The 21,131-nt window shown below is 45.8% G+C and overlaps 1 protein-coding gene across 2 annotated transcripts in view; it reads left to right on the top strand.

Annotated features, from left to right (window-relative positions):
* Positions 1-21,131, top strand: part of TGFA (transforming growth factor alpha) — a 96,117-nt gene that overhangs the window by 25,663 nt on the left and 49,323 nt on the right. For both annotated transcript variants that reach the window (XM_011365561.2, XM_023533839.1), the window contains exon 2: positions 10,365-10,418. In XM_011365561.2, coding sequence (XP_011363863.1) covers positions 10,365-10,418 — 54 coding nt within the window. The remainder of the gene's footprint in view (positions 1-10,364; positions 10,419-21,131) is intronic.

Consider the following 21,131-nt stretch of genomic DNA (forward strand, 5'->3'; position numbering starts at 1 on the left):
AGGGATATTCTATGGCCATCCCCCAAAACACAGAACACAATGGAAGCCTGACACTGGTGATTACATTAGTGCAACACTGCCCCCTCCACCCCCGGCCCCACCCCAGGCTGATGCCGCATTGATCTGAAATTTGCCAAGTCACACTGGTATTTATCTTGGCCCAAACTCCAAACCTCACAGTGCCTTCTGCAGGGTGGTTCTGGGGCTGTCTTGAGTAGAGCAGTGGGAAAAGGTGAGTTTGTCATCACCAAGCTATTCATATGGAGGAAATTGTTTTACTTATTTTTTACTTCCTCCTCACTCATAGCCTACTTCCAAGCCTCTCTCTGTGAGTGTTGTGTACATATGGCCTTGACAAAGCTGAGGAATGGGCCTGACTTCGCTGGTTCTATTGGAAGGCTAACTCTGCTGGTTTGAGGCCCACACAGGCAAAGCTACTGCTGACCCTGTGCCTGGAAGATGGCCATTCCGAGGCCACCACAAGGCCAGGCGAAGCTGAGATGGGGCCAGTGGGGCTCCGTGGAGTGGGAGGGAGCTGGTAACATCCAGTAAACTCTTTCAGAGCTGGCATTTGATTCTTGAATTTCCTGGCAGCCAGGTCTCCTCTCAATTCGCAGTGTGCTAAGGGGTCTGGGTCCTGCAGATAGAGCCACTGTGTCTGCCACCTTATCTTGGCCTTGTCTCTAGTGCACTCCCCACCCTTCTTTCCTCTGGAACTCTAGGAATGTCAAGCGTAGCCCCCTCCACAGACACCTTGATGCCTCAACTCAGTGTCAGTCAGCCAGAACAGGATTTCGGAGTGCTCATCTTGGCACAGCTTCTTGCAGCCTCAGAGCTCAGCCCTGGTAGAGCCTGTTGGTGATTCAGTGGCCGGGGAACTCCAGATGACCCGGGATACTTGTCCTGCTGCCCTGCAATCCCTGGTCAGGGGCCCTCAGCCAGCCAGCACAGGAGCGGGCCCTGCAGAAGAGGAAGTTTGACTGAGTACCAAGCCCTTGGTCTGGGTCTTTGATAAGGCTTTAACTGCCGAAGATGTGACTGCTGCCTCCTAACAGAAAAAGGTGCAGCATAGATCTAGGTGGATGCTCGGTACATCCTGGTTAACTGATCGTTTGATAAAGATATTTTGCCCCTGTATGCTTCCTGCTTTATTGGCAGGGGTCCTCTCAGATCACCAGATCAGTAGGCAGCATTGTTCTGTAAGGCTCAGAAGTGGGCGGGGCATTGAGGAGAGTGGGGAGGATGATGTCTATGTTGCATCACCTTCCGGTCCTGTCTTATCTTAACAGGGCAACACACACCTCCTCCTGCAAGGGTCTCTGAGTCTTTTTTATTTAGTTTGTTTATTATTTATTTTTTTTGCATGCTTTCCAGGAAGTCAAGAGGAGCACATGTCACTTTCTTTTGCAGCTCTGTTGCTTCTCTGATGCTCATGGATGTAGGGTTGGTTCCAGGCATTATTTAGGCCCTCGACTCTAAAGAGCTCAAAGCATCTTATTTACCCCTTGAAGCAGGGAAACAAATATAGTAATTGGTTTCCCTGAGTCAGAGATGGTGAGAAATGAAGTCTGGACTGAGAGAGGGAGGGACAGGGGTACCCATGTGAGTGACTGGAGTGGGCTCTGCACCTGCCCTGGTGCTGACAGAACGCTGCCTGCTGGAGTGGTCAGGAGGGTGTTTGTGGAGGACGTGGGGGATCGAGCTGGGCCTGGAAACCTGGGTAGAAGTGAGGTCGGGGCAGCAGGAGGGTTTTCCAGACAGGAGAGAACAAGTGAGTGTATTTAGGAGACCTGGACCAGGTAGACTCCTTTGGGTGGAACAGAGGGCTTGCCGAGGGAGCATGGGAAATAGTCGCAGCACACAGTGTGAGTGTATTTGCTTCAGTTGTGTCTCCTCATCTACACTGTAAACATGTGGCCATTCCTGCCTTTGCCTGAAGAGCCCTTGGAGATGTAGTGCCCAGCAAACACTGGGTGGCCAACCTGCTGCTCCAAGACAGTCATAGAGTTCTACACTACTTGTCACATCCTCTGTCTTGTCCTTGTGGTCCCTAGGTTCAGGTCTTCCTGTGTTCTCATAAAGGTTTCGGGAAAGCCTACAAATGAGTTAAGGATCTGAAAATAGGGGTCATATTATCAGTGACCAAACAACTCAGGATCATCTTGGCATGCCGGTTCAGCAGATGTACTCCAGACTTACGAGAAGGAAGACATGTCCCCATGCCTCCATAGGCCTCTCTCTAGTCTAGTGAGACTAGTTAACATCATTGTTGAAACAGAAGGCACATTTTAACTCACCATCCACCTAAATATGGTACAGTCAGGCGTTTATAATGGAGTTCAGTGTAAATAGTTTCCAAGAATTGGAAGGATTATTTCTCACAGAAGAGTATGTTGCAGAAGCTGTAAGAGAAGGAACTTTGAGTCCTTCGCTATCTTGGCAGCACCTAGAACGATGTCTGTCACATAGTAGGTGCTCAGTAAGCACCTGCTGAAGGAATGAAAGCCAGGTTTTAAGTGTTCTTCTTCTCCACTGAAATCAGAATATGGACCAAGATTTAGAGCTCCAGCTGCCGGGGTCCAGGATAGATGTGCAGAAGGAATTCCTAAGTATTGGCTAGTTTTCTGTTCCCCATGTGCACACTCTCAATACTCACCCTCCTCCGAATCCATTTTCAGGCTGGTGACCTCTTAGAGAAATTCGGTTTAACATACATGTATCGAAAACCTAACTGGATGTGCGGCGTCATGCCAGGTGTGAGGGTGGAGATGAGTAAGGCGCAGTTCCTGACCTCGCTAGAGGAGAAAACAGAGAAGACGTGAAAACTTTCAAACTACAGGGCAGAATCAAATAAGAACTACTCTGAAGAAGAAATGATTGTTTCTGACATTTGAGTGAGGATTTAAGGGGCAAATCTGATTCCCATAGGTAGAGAGAGGGTCATGCCAACTTGAGAGATCAACATAATATTAATAGTAGCTCTCAATAATGGTAGCTCTCCATTTATGTGCCACTCGGTATACTACATGTTTCTCATGTGTCCTCTCATCTCGCCTTTACAATAACCCATGCAGGGGATGGACATCTTTATCTCTTTTTCCAGTTAAGGAAACCAAGGCTCGGGCAGCTAAGCAGATATCACATAGATGCAAGGACTTGAGTCAGGATTCTGGTGGTATGAGCCCAAGGCAGGTCACGTGCAGGGGAAGGGAGACAGCGCCCGATGGCAGTGCTGGGAAGAGCCGGGTGGGAATGGGGTTTGGGACAAGGTCCTGCACCTTAAATCTCTGCTCAGGACTTTGGACTGAGTTCTGCGAGCCGGAGAGTCCACGGGAATAGAAAGGAAAGGCGCGCCATGGTCCAGCAAATGCTTCAGGAAGGCACCTCTGGCAGCAGGAGCAAAGGTGGAAAAGCTGTTGGCAGAAAAACTAGTTAGGCAACTATTATGATAGCCCAGGAGAGATGGTGAGGCCTGAATTGGGGCAGCAGCAGCAGGGATGCAGGGGATGGATGAGATGGACAATGCGGAGGTGGGATGTGTAGGAGACCTTGGCAGCGATACGGAGTAAAGGAGAGGGAGGGGTTCCGTCTTCAACCCCACCCAGGAGCGAGGAGGAAGAGGTGGAACAGGTCAGGGGACCAGATGAAGTTATTTTTGAACACATGGTTTGAGGTACAGGCCTCTAGAGAGTAGCCAGGGTTGGAGACAGTGCTTGGGGCATGGAAACAGGGGAAGTATCTGTGGGAATGAGATCTGTGTGGTACCTTTGGTACCCCAAATTCACCTGCCTTTGCTGTAGTATGGAAGATTCCATTTTCCCCTGACTTTGTGTACTTGATTTCATCTCATTTAATCCTTGCAGTAGCTGTGTGAGGAGGTGTTATCCTTATTTACGAAGGAGGACATCAAAATCTCACAGGTAAGGAGTGGCAGAGCCGAGATTTGAACCCAGGTCTGACATCAAGGCTCCTGTTCTGCCATAACAAACTCTGAGTGAGAATTAGAAAATGGTAGAGGTTGAAGCGGAGGCTCCTATCTGCCCATCTCTTCCACTTCCTTGATCCTAAAGGTTCATTCTGAATACTTTGGTTTTTCCCATCTGCAGATATATTGAGGTGGATATAGAAAATACCTATGAACATTCAGGTAGCTCTGGCTTATTTTCCATGATGTCATAATCGTGAGGTATTGCCTTATTCTCATCAAGTTGGACTTTGCTGCTTATGGCCACCCCATTAGAAAGGGCAGCTGAGGGTCCCAAGCTCACTGACCCAAGTACATTCTTTCATGGATGGTGAGCTTGCATTATATTATCAAGGCAACATCAAGACTGTGTGTAAAATGTAGAGATGAAAGATATGCTCACTTAGGTTTAGGATCGCTCCCATCTTCTGATATTTGATGTAAATGCCATGCTAATTGAAAGACAAAATTACCATAAACAGAGCCCATTCAGTGAGACAAATGCATACTGCCTTCATGTTGTCTGATCCTTGTTCGATGCAAGAGTTTCACCTACGAAGGTTGCAAGGAAACTGGTGTGCCTCGTTGGCGCCCTGTGCTGGATAGTTGAGGAAGGTAGACAGACCTGTATCTTCACAAATGCTTAGAATTTAGGGACTGGGCAGATCTTATTGCCCAACTCTGTCATGTAAAGATAAAGAACCCAAGATTGAGAGAGGTAAAGTGACTTGCTAACAGTGACACCATTCATGGATGACCCTAGTCTCTGGCTCCCCATTAGCTGAGTTCTCCATATCACAGTACATACTTGGCTTATATCCAGGAGAGAGGAGGAGGTGGTGGTCTTTTCTAGCATGTCTGTGTTTTTTGGCTGTACTTCACAGGGTAAGCGGAAGCAAAGTGGGGCCAACTGTCACTTGAGCCTGCAATGTATGTCACTTATTTCATCACCAGTACATCCACTTTCTTACCTCTAAAATGGGAGCATAATAGGACCTACCTCCTCGGACTTGCTTTGAGTATTAAATGACATGACATGGGGCACATAGTAAGTGTTCAAGCAAATGTTGCTGCTAATTGCTAATAACACCGTCAGCCACAATGACAGTCCCATGGCTGAACTGCGTGAAGAGGGAGCTCAGGACACAAATCAAGTTCCAGGGGGCTTCCCTCCACTGCCCGCCACTGTCATAGAAAAGCCTTCCTGGTTAACTTGTCCCATGTCATGGCTGTGTCTTGCCACAGGGGCCAAGACCTAATTTTTGTGGGTTTGGAACTAAAAGCTGCCCCCTCCCCACATAGTTGGTTTCTCTGCTCGGTGCAACAGGACCTGCCACCTGAAACACAACACTAACCGTGTCTCGATAAGACTCTCTCCTTGGGTAGCAAGGTCTAGCCTGTGTTTCGAAAACTGTTCCAGATGCTGAGATGGTAAAAGAAAGAGCCCTCTGTCCCATGAGCTCGTCTGCCCAAGGTGACTCATTCCTGTGTCACAGGCTTCTAAACTCTCCTTGCCATTCTCCAGAGTTTCCCTGATCCCGTCTGGCCAGTTCCTCCACAGATTCCTCTGCAGCTTTGCCTGACATCCTCTGAAGCAAATGTCACTGGAGTCTGTAAGCAAGGGCAAATGTGAACTGTCACCTTTTCCTCTCTGAGGGCCTGCCTCCCTGCACTGGGGTGATGGGGGATGCTGTGGCTGCTTTCAGCCATAGCATTTATGGATATCATCGTGGGGGGCAGGCTCGTGGTCTCCTGGTCCTCCCAGTGTCCCCCCCTTGCCCCTACCTGTAGTGCATTCCCTTTTTCATTCTTCTGAACTAGTTCTTACCCTACAACCAACGTCTTCACCTGGCTATCAAAACCTCTTGCATTTAAAAATACTGACAAAAATCACACAATATTGTAGTTTCTGCTATGTAGTTAAAAATCCTGCCATGTTTGCAGATGAAATTTAATATTGGGATATAATTCATAAGGGAAGAGGCCTTAGAACCTGTACCAGCAGGCCCATTTACACATATGTTTATGCCCACATGGCTGCCCCATGAGTGTCCCCTATGGGTGTCGTGCTAAGCGCAGGATTCTCGCCTTCTAGGCAACAACACCCACCGCTTCCTGAGCCCCTGGCTCTGTCCCTTGTGACCCTCCAGCCTCAAGCATGGTGGGAGAAGAAGGAGGATCCTGGCTGCCCCCAAACACTCATACTCCTTCTGCCTCTCTCCTGCTTTGGTTTTTTATCCATATGTCTTTCCTCTCTACCTCCTCTAAATCCAGGGCATCCTTTATCTAAAAGAACCTGCTGCAACCTCTCTTTATCCTCCCCACTGTTCCCTGACACCAAAACCCCCTTTACCCTATTACCCAGGAAGCCTGGCTTAGGGGACCGCAAATGGATGAAATATGGAACTCTTGATTTTCTCAAGGGACAGCTGATTCACACAGTGAAGTATTAGGAGCCTAGAAGCAAACACTGACTGTGGCAGAGGCCAGAGCTGGACATGGTCATCTCTGCTATGGTGACCAGGGACCCGAGGATGCTTTTTCCAGGTCTGGGCACTAGAGATGAGGGTCTACAGGGGAGAGAGCCACCAGGCTGATGGATAGGAGAGGATGGAGGGTGTCCTGTGCCGAAGGCAGAGCCCAGGTCCCAATCCTGTGCATGAGCAAAGGGCCACACAGAGAGGCTGTGGGTGAGCCCCCTGCTCTGTGGTCTGGGAAGACAGGCACCCAGGACCTCTCAACAGCATCTCCCACCCAGACATCAGCAAATGGGTTTCACAACGGCTCCATTCTGTGAACTCACAAGATAAATAAGCTAGCTTCTCTTTTGACATTCTGTCTGCTGGAAATTCTTATTGCCTTCCAAACAGCTGAGTTATAAGCACTGCAACCCTTGTCCTTTTTTGGGGACAGGCCTGAGTTCCCACTCTCCTTGGGGTCGGGGGAGGATTGGCCTTTCATAAGGTTTTCCTTCCGTTGTGTGTGGTTTTCCCCTCACCAATTCTCCCTCTCTTTTTTTTTTTTTGAAGTCCACAATCCAGGGATTCCCCTCTTTGGAACTATTTAAGCAGAAATGAGATGCTGGCAGGAGCAGCTTAAAAAGGGATTCCTGCCCCAGAGAGAAGCTGGCTGGGTGGCCTATGGTGGGCAAGGTTCAGTGAGAGGGGCCTGTGGCGGAGGCCGTGAGCCTCTCTCTGAATGGTATGTTATCTGCCTGGAGCCACTGCATGTGGTGGCTGTCCCGGGGCAGTGCTGTCCCCACACTGGTGCTCCAGGGAAGGACTTCCTGCGTTCTGATGAGACTCAGAGCCTGCCAAGGCCACACGTTTCTGGAAGGCCTTTGCAGAGCCCAGCTTTCCAAGCACAGGTGTAGGGCCCGCAGTCTGGGCACCGGGCTCACGCAGATGGACGAGTCAGGGATCTGGGTGTTCACACCCTTGCACCTCAGGAGACCTTGCTCATAGCTGGGGGAATTGGTGGCAGTGGGAAATCCCAAGAGGCAACGACGTGGCTTCTAGAAGAGTGGGATCGAGCCCCACTGCCAGGCCCGCTAAATCTGTTGTTCAGACTCTTTTTAGGGTTTGTAACTGGTGAATACACACGTACCAGTGTGTCATGACAGGCTGTGGTCAGAGGGATTATTGTGCGGTGTGGTAATTAAACGCTGTCTTGGGCATAGGAGTTGGACGGACTTGAGTTTGAATTTGGCTACAGGAGCTTGAGCACATTTCTTAACCTCTCTAAGCCTCAGTTCCCTTATCTGGAAAACCACATGTTTCCACCAGCTGGACCAGAAGGCCTGGGGCTGGAAGGTTCCTATATCATGGGTTATTATGAGGACCGCATCAGACAACATATGTAAAAAGCACTGGGCCGGGAACCGGTACATGCCCACTAAGTGGCACCCGCCCACCTGAGACATGAAAGAGGCCCGACCCCTGGTTTTTCCGCCTAAGACCCTCTTAGGGAGCACATCAGATAGTGAAGGGAAGGCAGAGCCCTCACCTGTCATCACAGAGCCTCAACTGAAGTTGTGCCTGAATCGAGACGTGGGGAGAAACCCAGGGCATAAGGAAGTTGTTCGCCGTGAGAATGATACAGTACAGAAAGGAACTGTTCTTCTCGTATTGCTCAAATTATGAATAAAAACCCAGTATCTTTCATTTGTGGAACATGGTGGTTTTCCAAACTCCGATTAGTTCTCAAGACACCTTTGTGATAGCTCACGTGTGAGGAACTGGTGTGGGGGAGGGAATAACGGTGCCCCAAGGCTGGGGGAGCGGCCCCTCCACATCCCTGGAAAGGTGGTTGTCTCCACTCTGTTCTGGCTGCAGTTGGATGTATTTGCTTTCTAAATGTCTTGGTTTTGCTTAAGCAGAGGTCTATACTGACTCTACTTCTGCTAACTTATGGGATATAGGGCTGGGGAGGGAGGTGGCCAGATAACTCATTGATTCAGGGACAGTTTGTGACAAGCCAGTGGCTCTTCCTCTTGAGAGCTATGCAAAGAATCCTCATGTCATTCTTTATGTTACTGCAGGTCAAAGGCTGACTTTGACAGTGCCAGCAAAGTCAGAGTGTGATGGGTCCCCAGCTGACAGTGTGGAACCAGTAAGACTTTTCCTGGCTTTGGCAGGAATGCCTCACTTTACGCTTGGTGTATGCATTACAAACTCAGCCTTTAACATATGTCCAGGGAAACCCTAAGAGCCATGCTTCCAAAATTAGTGTCTACTGAGCAGCAAGAAAGAATTGCACAGGGAAGACATGGGAGTTTTACTAATTTTCGTTCCTTGCCCCCTACTCCCTGCTCCAGCTCGAATATCTGGTTCAGGACTTCATAGGAGCCTTTGGGAAATCCATGCCAAACCTCCAGTAAAAGTGGCCTGAAGTATTTGTGATGTTTCTCACTTCAAAGGCCTAAAGGAAAGTCGTGGGCATGATTGCTTTATCTGTTTTAAGTGTGTTTCTCTCCTGAGAACCAAGGGCTTCTATGTCACCCTGAGTGCAAGGGGAAAGGAGCCGTCACAACCTGAATGGCAGGCTTTGCCCTGGCCCTGTGCAGCGGAGGGGTCACAGCCAAGAACTCCACTTGTTTTGTGTGACTTGGTTCACCTGCCTTCCGGGCTAACTCATAGGTGTCCTGGCCTCTGTGTGGCCACTGTGGCATCACTTTGCACTTCAGTTTTAGGAAGTCATTCTAACTGAGTTTATGCTGATTGCATAACTCACAAGAGGTTCCTTCTTCATTGGAAATTTGTTGCAGTGTTTCCAGAAACCACTAGTACTGTAATGTGAGGGTACCTAAGGTCATCCGCCAGCAGGGGTGGCTTCATCAGCATACAACCTGTATAGTCACAGGGTTACACAGAGATGGGCCCCGAGCTTGGAGTTAATGCTGTATTGTTGCAGTCTTGAAATTCTTAGTAGTTTTATCTTTGACTTTGTGTCTTATAAGTGAGGTCCAATGGGTCAATGGAGTGTGCACTGGAGGCACGTGATCCCACCTATCACTGCCTCCTGCCCACCCTGGGTGAGTTCTTGCCCATGCCATACTCCGACCCTGGCGGAATCTGGACTCAAGAAAGGCTGGAGTTAGGTGCGTGCACCTGCAGTATCTCGGGTCAGGATTTGGTGGCAGCTGTCCCCATCCAGAGATGACAGCTCCGAGGCATGTTCAGTGGGTGACTAGGTGGGCGTGAGCCTCTCCACTACCCCGAACCAGGTTCCTGGTACATCCTGACTTGGAGGTTGTAATACCCTTGGGAGTCACCTGTCCACCTCTGGTTGGGGCGTTTGGTCCCTGGAAAGAAGAAATACCTGACTAGACTTCCCTGCCCCTGGCCAGGTCATGGCATAGCTGTCCAGCTGCTGGCCAAAGGGGAAACCTGGCAGTCAGTGGTCACATGTGCACTTGCATACTTTGTCACTGGGGGCCCCTGTGCCTGTGGGGGCTGTGCTCACCTTGCAATCATCCTCATACTTCAAAGAAAACATGATATAAACAGCATATAAAAAAAACATGTCACATACAACAATGTAAATGAACTTAATGCCACTGAACTGTACACTTAAAAATGGTTAAAATAGTAAATTTTACGGATAGGTTACCACAATAGACATATTTATAGGGTATTCAAAAAACAAAAAACACATTGACAGGTGGAGAGAGAGACTATGAAAGAAAGAAAAAAGCTTTATTTTTAGTACATTTAATGGCACGGTTTTCCTTTTTGAACAAGGGGTCTCACATTTTCATTTTAACTGATAATGTAGCCAGGCTTGACTGTTGGCCACCTGGTAGAACTACCCAGTCTTTACCTTTCTGGAGGTTTGCCCTCAAATCCTAAAAGTCGTATGCTAAACTGACTCTTACCTCTCTCCCTTCTTTCCCCCACAGGTCTTTTGTTGGCTGTGTGCCAGGCCCTGGAGAATACCACATCCGCCTTGAGTGGTGAGTCCTGCCCCCTCATCCCCTCGGCGTGGGATGGCATGTGGGGCATGGGAAGGAAGCAGGCCATGGCTGGTTTGTGGAGCCCGTGCTCTAAACTTCCTTCTGGGGCCCTGAACCTTCTCCGCTCTTTGTCTCAGCGGTTAAGGTCATGATCCTGGGAGAGCTTAACTGGAGGCCAACTGCTTGCTCAGGGCTCACCCTCTCCTATCTCTCTTCAGACAATCACCGTGGGCAAGGGTGCTGGAAAACAGTCTGCAGGACCCGAGAGCTCGGAGTCATCCCCATTTTTCTAGCTCATGTATTAATCCATCCAAAGAAAAGCCCAGATTTTTTAACCCTTTCTTCTGCTTCTGCCTTGTGATCTTCATTTAGTTATTTTCTGATTTATCTTTTGACATTTGTAGTAATATTTTCTTTATTTCATTTTAAAGATCCTAGATCAACAGATTAGAGAGTTTGGGGAACGTAGGAGGCGAACCACTCATGGTCAGAGTACTACAGAAGCATCACTGTTACATTTGCACATTGCTTTTAGCCTTTGTCCATGTGCACTAATATTTTTATACAATTAGTCATAGTGAGGAAAATATTTTGATTCCTGCTTTTTAAATTCACGGTTTGGAGTTGTGCTTTTTTCCATGTTGCTAAAAAGTCTTAAAATTTATCCTTTTAAAATGTCAGGATGTTCCATTAAAATTGACACGGGTAATTGAATTAAGCATTCACCATTGGATATTTATGTTGCCTCCAGCTTAAGTTATGATGCTACACCTTATACCTAGAAGCTTTTTCTTTCTTTTGGATTCTTTCCTTAGGCTATATCTTCGGGAATAAGAATAAATATATTTAAGACCCTTGGTACAAATTGCCAAATATCTTTCCAAGGGAATTTGAGCTGATTTGACACCAGCAATGCATGAATCTGCCAGTTTCCCTCATTGACATGGAGGGGAAAGCAAAGTACCAGCAGCCCCTGATTTGTCTGTCTCCCTAGTCATTTCAGGGCCGTGTCAGTGCAGGGGGTGGGTGTTTCTTATGTATTCACAAATTCTCTAATCAACTACATGCTGTCGTGGTACTTTGCTCTTCTGCTCTGCAAGACCTTTCCCTTCAAATACACCACAGGTGATACTGCCACTCCCACAGGGTACCACTGCTTCTGCAGCCCCAAGGTCTCCCCTTGGAACTGTTATCCTTGATGTTCTTGAACCTTTAACTGTCCACTTGATGATCCATGATGCCACAGAAGAAAATGCCTCTCTTCTCCTGTGTTATGCTTTGTTGGGGCTGAGGGTAGAAAGGTGTATCCATCCCAGAGCAGTGCTTCAGGGGTCCAGGGTCTACCAGAGTCTTCATAAAGCAGTTCTTTCACTTTTTAATTACCTCCCACATCACAAAGGGCTCAGATATAAATATATGAGGAGGGGGATAGCTTAGTGATCTCCCACTGTACTGTTCTCACAATTGTCCTGACCTCCTTCCTGGGGTCCATTTACCCCTAGATGAATCCTCAGCCCCTCCTGGTCATCACTGTAGTACCTGTTAGGTGAAGGTGACGCTCGCAGATGACAGGTTGCAGTGATGGCAAATGCTGAGGCTACCATCATGGGTACTATTGGTTATTTGACCTTTCCTTCCAATCACCATCCATTCATATAGACATGGAAGGCCTATGGGTGTTGTACCTGAGCCTGTTCCCTCAGGTACGGTGTGTTGAGGTTTTCCAGTTTCCTCTGGGCAGACATGGGGAGACCTGCTATATATACCCAGAACGACTGTCCTTGCTGCAGTGGTGGCAACCTCTGTTCCATCTTTCCTTTCTGGACGTGCTTCTGTGGAAATGTCTCTGATATGAACGGGTACCTGAGGCCCACTCTCTTCATTATGATGTTTCTTCAGGGAACAGTAGTTATACCCTGCTATGTTGCATATCACCCTGTAACAGGCTGAATGCCACCCTATGACCCAACGTGGTGGGTGAAAGCAGAGGCAGTGCCACAAATTCTAGTGTCCAGGGGGCTTTGAGATCTTGGAGTTGGTTGGTGGTCTGTGGAGAAGGGAAGTGGACAGCCTGTCTGGCCTCTGCAATGATCTGTTTGACAGGTTACCGAGCTATGGGACTTATGCCAGAGAGGTTAATGGACTAGCTCTTTCCATTTTTATTAATTCTCTGTTCTGCCCCATTGGATCCAGACATGAACCCATGGGCTAGGAGACAAGTCCAAAGTGTGATGACTGTGTCATAGAGACCCTTCCAAGGTCTAGGGCCTTGAGACTTAATCTGGCTTCTTTGCTTAACTTTCTCTTCCTTTCGGGTGAACTTCCTGTCTCCTAGAAGATTCCTCAGGCTCTGGTAGGCCTTGACCACCACCATCCCTATTCTTTTCTCACCAGACATTGCTGAAATCCTGTGGTGGATGCAGCTCAAACTGGGGACCACCCCCACCAACCACACTCGCTACCCCAGCACTGGAGTGTGTGTGTGTGTGTGTGTGTGTGTTTTAACTCTTGGCTAATTCAGTAATTAAAACTATTTGTTAATGTTCATTATGGAAATCTCTACATATGGAAAAGAAATAATAGTGAAATCAATTCCCATATACCCATCACCTAGCGTCAACAATTAGCATTGCTCTGCCATTTTTCTTTTATCTATTCTCCCATAGTTTTTATTTTTCCTTTTGCTGGGATATTTTAAAGCAAAGCTTATTTCTCTTGTGTATATTATATCTAACAGATGAGGACTTTTAAAAACAAAACCATAGTTCCATTACACCAACAAAAGCAACAATAATTCTTTCTTTTTGTCAGATGCTTAAATATGAAGAGTGGATGATGCTGCATTCGATTTTGTGGCACTTCATTTAATTTTTGTTTCCTTTAATGTTTTCACATTTTTCTTTCTACGTGTATTATTTTATATTAAGGTGAAAACACTGTTTTTGTAAAATGCGCTCGTTTATATACTGGGTGATTGATTTTCACATCTGCATCCCTTCTAACCCTTTATGCTCTGGGTGTTCGTGGGCCCATTTACTAAATCCAAGAACTATCCATTTAGATGTAAAGATGGGTCATTTTAGGACCAAAGCCATAAGGAGTTGATGAGAATGAGAATAATGGATGTAAGAAGGATTCGATACATTCCTGAATGACAGTGCTGGAGCAGGAAGACTGCAGGCATATTCAGGATTAAACTTCAACGTTTTGAGGGAACAGCATAGAGGAGAAATTGCAAACTTCATGTGCCAATCAAGTGCGGTACATGAGCTTAAAAGAACAGGGGCTGATCCCACGCGGCTTTCCTGTGCTCTTTGAAAAAAAAAAAGTTCCATGTTCTTATTATTTGACAGTTAACTGGCCTTTCTTTTTGAGGTTTTATTAGTTTCTTCCTCTCTGTTAGATGCCCAGATATGGAGGGTAGATGATGCCAGAGGCATAGGAAACTGGCATTATTATCATCAGCAAATGCTTCTTAGACATCCACTTTGTGTGGGACTTAGAGGGATACATGCCTTAGATGGTTAGGTTGGGAATCCTGGGTGTTGGGCCGATCTGGTCTGTTTTACTAGGTCCCTGAACAAGTTATTCATCTGGCTCCTGTTTGGATCTTAGCTTCCTCATCTGTTGGACTTGAATCAGGAATAGCCTGTTAAGATTTTTCGCATGACCTCTCCAATAGATTGGTGGAGACTACTTGGAGGGCTTTGTTGAGAAGGATTATGAGGTTGCCTTCGGGCTGTTAGGAAATAAAGTGATCAATTGGCAGTGCTTGCCACACACCCAAGGTAGGGAAATGGTAGTGTGACTGCCATGTATTTAATTTTCTTGGAACCAGACGCTATTTTACATTCAGGTCCCTACATTCTAGTTGCTGGGACTACACAAAGAGGCAGTCCCTCTCTGTCCTTGTCCTCAAGGATCCCACCATATAGGTGAAAAGATAGCGTGAGAACCCATAATGTGATAACGACATAAGGCAGCCTGGGCTGACTGCTTAGTGCATGATTTAGAAAACAATTGCTGCTGGAGCAAAATCAATAGTCGAGGGGTTAGGACAAAAAAATTTTATCTGGTTGTCGATTTGTGAAGCATGCAGGGAAACATTAGCTGGAGGCAAGGTGAGGGTGACAGCACTTACAACTTAGAACATCTGTCATACCCTCCTGAGGAAGGAGCTATGACCTATCTTCAAAAGGCACCTTTTAATATCCCTTAAAAGGGACAGAATGCACCCGGTTAAGTTTTTGGGTGGCTCCTTGCTTAACTCTCCAAAATGTTGCACAGTTCCCAGGCTGCCCATCTGGTTCTCGTGTTTTCATGTGACTCGCTCTAATGACTGAGGGGTGTGGTGCGGGCCTTGCTCAGGCACCTGGAAGCTGGGCGCCGGGCTTCCCTCTGCTATCTGCCTTGCACGATCTTGATACTAAGAGCGGCTCTTTAAACTTCTGAACTACTGCTCCTTGCTCTAGCCCGTGTCTAATGATAGCCACATAGAGTTGGGGAATGTTTAAAGGCTTACTTAATTTGGTTTCATGAAAGAACGTGGAAAATTCACAGTGGCATTATTCATGGGGAAGGTCACCATTAGCTTGCTTGGGGAAATGGTGGTCAGATTTCTGTGGGGACATTGAGTTTAACTGTATTGAGAGGGCAAGTTTGGGCTGGAGGTGCACAGAGGGAGGGCAAAGCAGATTATAGGAAAAGGTCTTGGAAAGCGTTATTTGTTTGGAAAACAGGTAGAACACGGGTCAGCCAGCAAGCCACAGATCTGTTTATTGCTCATCTCACCAAACAAAAGCTTTTCAGAATTGCAAACTGCTTCCTCATTCCATTGTCTGGAGTTTTCCCACGTGGAGCTGCAGTCATTCTAAAATTAGAAGGCTCACGTGTACTGCCCAGGTACACGGTTCACTGTTCCAACTGTGTCTACAGCACAAGACACTTTGTGTGTCTTAGTTTGGAGATAAAAGCACATATATCTGTGTGTGCTGGGACTTGCTTCCTTGCTTACAGGAATGTGGAGGCTCAGGAAAAAAGAAGGGATTCTCTCTTTTCCTAGAGTTTTTCTAGAGTTTATCCTTGTCATCCAGTTCCTCATTTCACCTACTTTTTGCTAAGGAAACTGCTAGGTCAGAAGGAAGGTCTCTCAGGGTAGTAGACAGGCCATAGAATGTGGAAACAGGGACCATAATTCTGACTCACTAGCCGTGTGACTTTAGTGTAGTGCTCTTAAATCCCCCTGAACCTCAGTTCCCCACCAATAAAATTAAGGAGTAGGACTAAGGCAGTGTCTTTTCAAACTGAGTCACAAAATCACTTTAGTGGGTCTCGACTAACATTTTTTAAATGAGATTGAATAGCTTAAAATAGAGAATTTCAGAGTACATTACGTAAAGGAAGGACAGGTATTGATTGTTTCATGATACTCTCGTTTTAGTTATTAATGTTCATATATAGGTATTCTGCATCATTTTACTTCTATAAGCTGTACCCACATTGCATTCTTTATAATTTCCAGATTTGATTTCTTTAGTGTAAGAATTTAGACACTTGCAGAGTGCCATAAATCTTTCTAGACCTTTCAATACCCCCATACAGACTCTTAGACTTGTATAGTTGTTCTAGTCATCTCTAATTTGACAGCAGTTCTTTTAATCTACTCACCTTTATCAAACAAGTCTTTCCAATACTCAACTTATAATAGAAACAACAGCTCTTTCCTTATGCATAGGCATGTCATTAGTTTACATAATAAGTAATTAAATTACGTAAATACAATAATGAGTGCAATTGACACAAACAGGCTTGGGAACAAACACAAATGTCCTCTTGGTAAATATACAGCTTAACTGGTAAAAACAGAAAAAGGGTTGGTAAACTAGAATAGCCAATTAGAGTAGTCAACTAACTGGGTTTTTGCATGCTGAGGGCATTGATCAAGATGCTTTAGCAAAGGAAAGGAGAGGGTGGATTGAGTAAAGCAGGGGCTTGGTGTAAGTCAAGCTCAGTGAAGAGAGCATCTACCATCTTTGAAGGAAGCAAGGCAAGTGACGCACCTCATGGATTTTAAAAACTCTAGACCTATGGAAGCCATGCTGTTCTCTCACTTTTTAGTTTTTGACGTTTATTTAGCACACATTAATTACTCTCTCACCTGAGGCATTGTGCTGGGACCCACAGGTTCATATGAGAATTAAACACGACCCCATCACAGGGCATAGGGCCCGGCAGATAATGTTGATTTTTACATATCAAAGTAAATCATAGACAAAGCTGTGATCTACCAAGATGAAGTTCTTTGAAGAAAACACTTGCTTCTACAATATACTGTATACTTTCAATTCTCTTTGTTAAATTGCATCTTGCTCAGTATGACCCATGGTGCTGGACTGGTTTTCCATCTGATCAATCACTCTCCTGGGCTGTAGCTATCATCTGTGAAGTGGGCAAAGAGGATATCTCTGCTAGGATCCCCGTATTGCAAAAGCAGAATTGACCACACATCACATCAACATAAAAGGGGCTTGATTTTAAGGAGACAGCCCTTGGAGAATCTACAGCAATCCTGAGCAGCCTGGCCATGGGGCGTGCAGGAGCCAGGGTGACTGCAGATATCTTGGCTACAGCAGTTTGTGGCCATTTACTCTGTACCTACCATGAAAATAATACCAACTCATTTTAGTTATGTGCCTCTTAGCTCAGAGTCTCAGGAGAGGATCACATTGGCTTGCCTTCCTTAGTCCAGTGGTCACCTAGCAACTTTGGCAGGTTTGGGAGGGGAAGGCTGAAGGATAACAAGATGCCTAAGTGCAGCACAGGTCTTGGGCAGGGCAGAGTCCCTTATTAGAGCTGGAAGAGGCAAAGACCAGCATCCCTAATCCAGACTGATTCATCATATCGTTCATTCAATCAACACATATTTATTTGAGCACTTATTATATGCCAGGCCCTGATCACAACAAAGGGCCTGTTCTCAAAATCGTTCCGCTCCCCTAGGAAAGACAGATATATTACATGTTTAATCTATCAAGTTGGCATATTTTTGAGAGCATCAATACTGAATGTTAGAGTGTGTGAGATGAGATGGCCACATATGTTGTTAAGGAAAATGGGTAAGCGTGGCCCAGAAAAGTGCACTTTTAGTCCTTGACCACATTTTACTAAGGGCCGATGGGAAGAATCTGAGAGGTACACATCCTCATAGGCTGAGGTGCCTTCTCCTAAAGGCAGCAGCACTCCCCTGTCCTTGGAGCTCTTGCTCCTCCCAGCCTGACAGAGTGGGTTTCTAGGAGTCTGTGAAAGTTTGGGTTCCAAGACTGACTTTCTAGCATTCACCCAGGAACTTGGGCCATCACCTTGAAGCATCCTCTTTTTTGTTAGCCTTACTGTAATGAACACGGTGGCTTTTGGGTAAAGCATCAGCTTTGTTTTCTGAGAGCCCAAGCCGAGTTTGGGGAACAGGCTGAAGTGTCTGGTTATTTACTAATGAAGGGACCTTTAGATATTTTAATCCAGTCAGGTTCAGGTATCCTCCTTAGCAGGCTCAACAACTGTTTGACTTACTGATTCATTCTGAGTCTTCTTAGCTTCCTGTCTTAAAAGTTATGATCCAGTTCCCTTATCAGAATGCGTAATGGAAGGTGATCTCACACATCTGGCCATTTTATTACCGGGTTGCACTGACTAAAACGTTTCTTAAATACCAGAACATACCAGCACTAAACAAGGAGGGGAAATGGATAAGATAAAACAAACTGGAGGGCCTCAGTTCTACTCAAGACACATTGGGAACTTCCATAGACTTTTTTTGTTTTGTTTTTGCTTTTGTTTCCCTTCATAGGTTTTTAATTCTCCATGCCATTAAAAATTAGATATACATCTTAAAGCAAAGCATGGACACATACGTGTGTCTGTATGCATATGCATGTGTAAGCATTCCTCTGGGTGTATGCATTTGCGTATATAAGCTTTTCTTTAATTATATGTTCTTAACACAAAACCATGGAATCTTCCCTTATACATTTATTCTTCCATTCAACAAAGACTGACTCCATTTCTACAGTGTGCTGAGTACCAGAGGAACAACTAACACATCATTTCTGCCCTTAAGAATCTCATCTTCTTAGAGCAGAACTGTCTGGCTAACAAATAATCACGATCTCATACAGCACACGGGCACACGTGCTGTCGGGTAGCTGCACGGGTGCCATGGACGGGGAGAGGGAACCCAAATTTGTTCTTTGGGAGGTTTCAGGGAAGGCTTCTCAAAGGAAGTGACTCAAACTGAGTTTTAGAGGCCGAGATGGAGTTAGACAGGCCGACTTTGGGGGAGAGGACATATCTCGTAGGAGTATGAGGTGAGGCTGGAAGAAGGCAGTAGCCAGCTGAGGAAGACTGTGCATGGTCTTTGTTCTGAAGCATATAGATTATTATTATTGTAAATGTTTTGTCTAAATTTAGTCACAGATAGGTGCTTCCTGAAATAATCTTTTCACAGATTTATCTAAAATGGCTGTTACTAAGCTTATGAAACACAGGGGACTAAACCTATAAGGCTCCAAGGTCACAAAAATCCATGTGGATAAAAACACAGTTCTCCCACTCTTTTGCTTTATTATGTATGGTGTTCCCTGTTTGCCAGCTGCCTTGGGTGTATATCTAGTGGGGGTGGTTACCAGGTTACAAATTCTCACGTTATTCTCAGAGCTTATGTTTTACTTGATTTCAGCTTCTCATTAACAGGGAAGGGAATTATGCCTTTTTCATCTATTTAAAAAAGTTTAACTTGATGGAAAGGTACCTAAAATCATGAGAATCTGATGGCACAGTGGTTACAGTAGAGTCTAGAGCCCGATGGCCTGGGTTCAAGTCTTAACTGTGTCCCTTGGGGACTGTGGCCTTTGGCGAGTTACCTAACTACTCTGTGCCTCAGTTCTCCCATCTGCAAAGTGGAGATAACAGAGCCTACCTCATAGGGTCATCGTGAGAATTAAACAAGATGACATATGTAAAGTGCTTGAACAGTGTCACATGCGTACTAAGTTCTATTTGTTATATCAATCTTTCATTTCGATTTACAAAGAGAGAAAGAAAGCAGTAACATACATGTAAGAAATGGTATCTGAAAGACCAAGAAGACCTCAGCCCGTTGGTGGCAAAGATACGATTAGAGCTGAAACATGTAAAAGGCCTTGACGGGGTAAGCCACACATCTCGATGCTCAGGAGAGTGTGGGTCAGAGGATCCCCACTCTGCCTATTGGGAAGTGGTCTTATGGAACCTGCTACTCCAGCAAAGCCAAAAAGTTGAGCTTTCCTGTTAGAATTACTATACCCAAAGCAGAGGAAACACAGTCTGCCCCTTTAGTAACAGTTATGGGATACCTGGGATGTTGTTCTCTATTGTGAGTAGTGAGATTTAGGAGGTACAGAGAGCAGTTGGAATCACCATGTGGAAAGGTTGACAGCCGGGTGAGGCACCAGAGGGCGGAAAAAGAAGGTCTCAGCTCCCTGTGGCGGGGGCTCGGCCCATGTCACGAAAGTACAGAGTGTGAACAGCATGGCCACTTGCTGAGGAATTCACATTCCCACTTGCTACGTGGATACCCCTGACACTGTTTAAAATAAGGTATAAATGGGTTGCTTTTCCTTCATGTGAAGGGTTCAGGGAGAGGTTGATCACATGTGGGGACTATTTATAGAGATTTATATGCGAAGAGTTCACTCCTAATTCCCTTTTGATTCTAATGAATTGAGAATCTAAGTGAGAACACAGGTTAGAAATGTATAAAAAATGAGAAAATAATTAGATAGTTAAACTAAGTATTCCTAATTGAGAAACTAGAGCTATTGGAACTAAATGGCCTTAGGATTAACCACCCAGGTGACACATGGAAGAAAATCATATCTTTTCAAAAAAAAAAAAGCAAAAAAAACTTTTTAGAGACCTTAGGGAAAGAGGATATTATACTGAAGGACTCTTCGGTCCAATTTGAGTTGACTTTTCTTATTTTTTTAATATCATAATTGAATGGGAGGGCTCACTGCAGAGGGCTGTGCTGAGCATCAGAGATAGACAAGACCAGTCTCTGCCCTCAGAGCCTTTTAAGTGACGGGGGTGAGGAATAGAACCACAAACTGTTACAACAGAATGCAGCCCATTCAAATATTGAATAAATGACTGAGTTATAAATAAACCGGTGTCAGGAAGGGCCAGGTTGGGCCGTGTTCTGCCTGAGGAAGCTGAAGGGGGCACCCCAGAGGAACACGTTTTTAATCTCGGTTCCACCACCGTGGACGGACGACCTTCTCAGCTTGGTAATCCACTTCGGCAAGGACAGGAGGCTTGAAAATGTATATTTGGAGGATCTTGAGTGGTTCAGAATCCAGGATCTCTCATCCATGAACCAAAGAAAAACAATAGAAGCTTTTTGAAGGAGGAGATGTGTGACCTAGATCTTAAAAGACGAGTCGATATTCCCTAAGCAGAACAGGGGCAGGTAACACGAGAAAGCACTATGTTAGACCACTGGGCTAGACCAAAAGATTGGGATGAGACTGAAGAGAGATGACCCAAAATTTCATTGCCTTAATAGCAAAAGTTTAATTCTCATTCAAAGTCCATTGTGGACCCTGGGTGACTCTCCAAGGAAACTGAAGGTGCAGGTTAAACCTCTATGTCAGCAAGTGGGATATAAAGTCTAATGCCAGC

The sequence above is a fragment of the Pteropus vampyrus genome, unplaced genomic scaffold, assembly GCF_000151845.1.
Source record: "Pteropus vampyrus isolate Shadow unplaced genomic scaffold, Pvam_2.0 Scaffold113, whole genome shotgun sequence".
Lineage (NCBI taxonomy): Eukaryota > Metazoa > Chordata > Mammalia > Chiroptera > Pteropodidae > Pteropus > Pteropus vampyrus.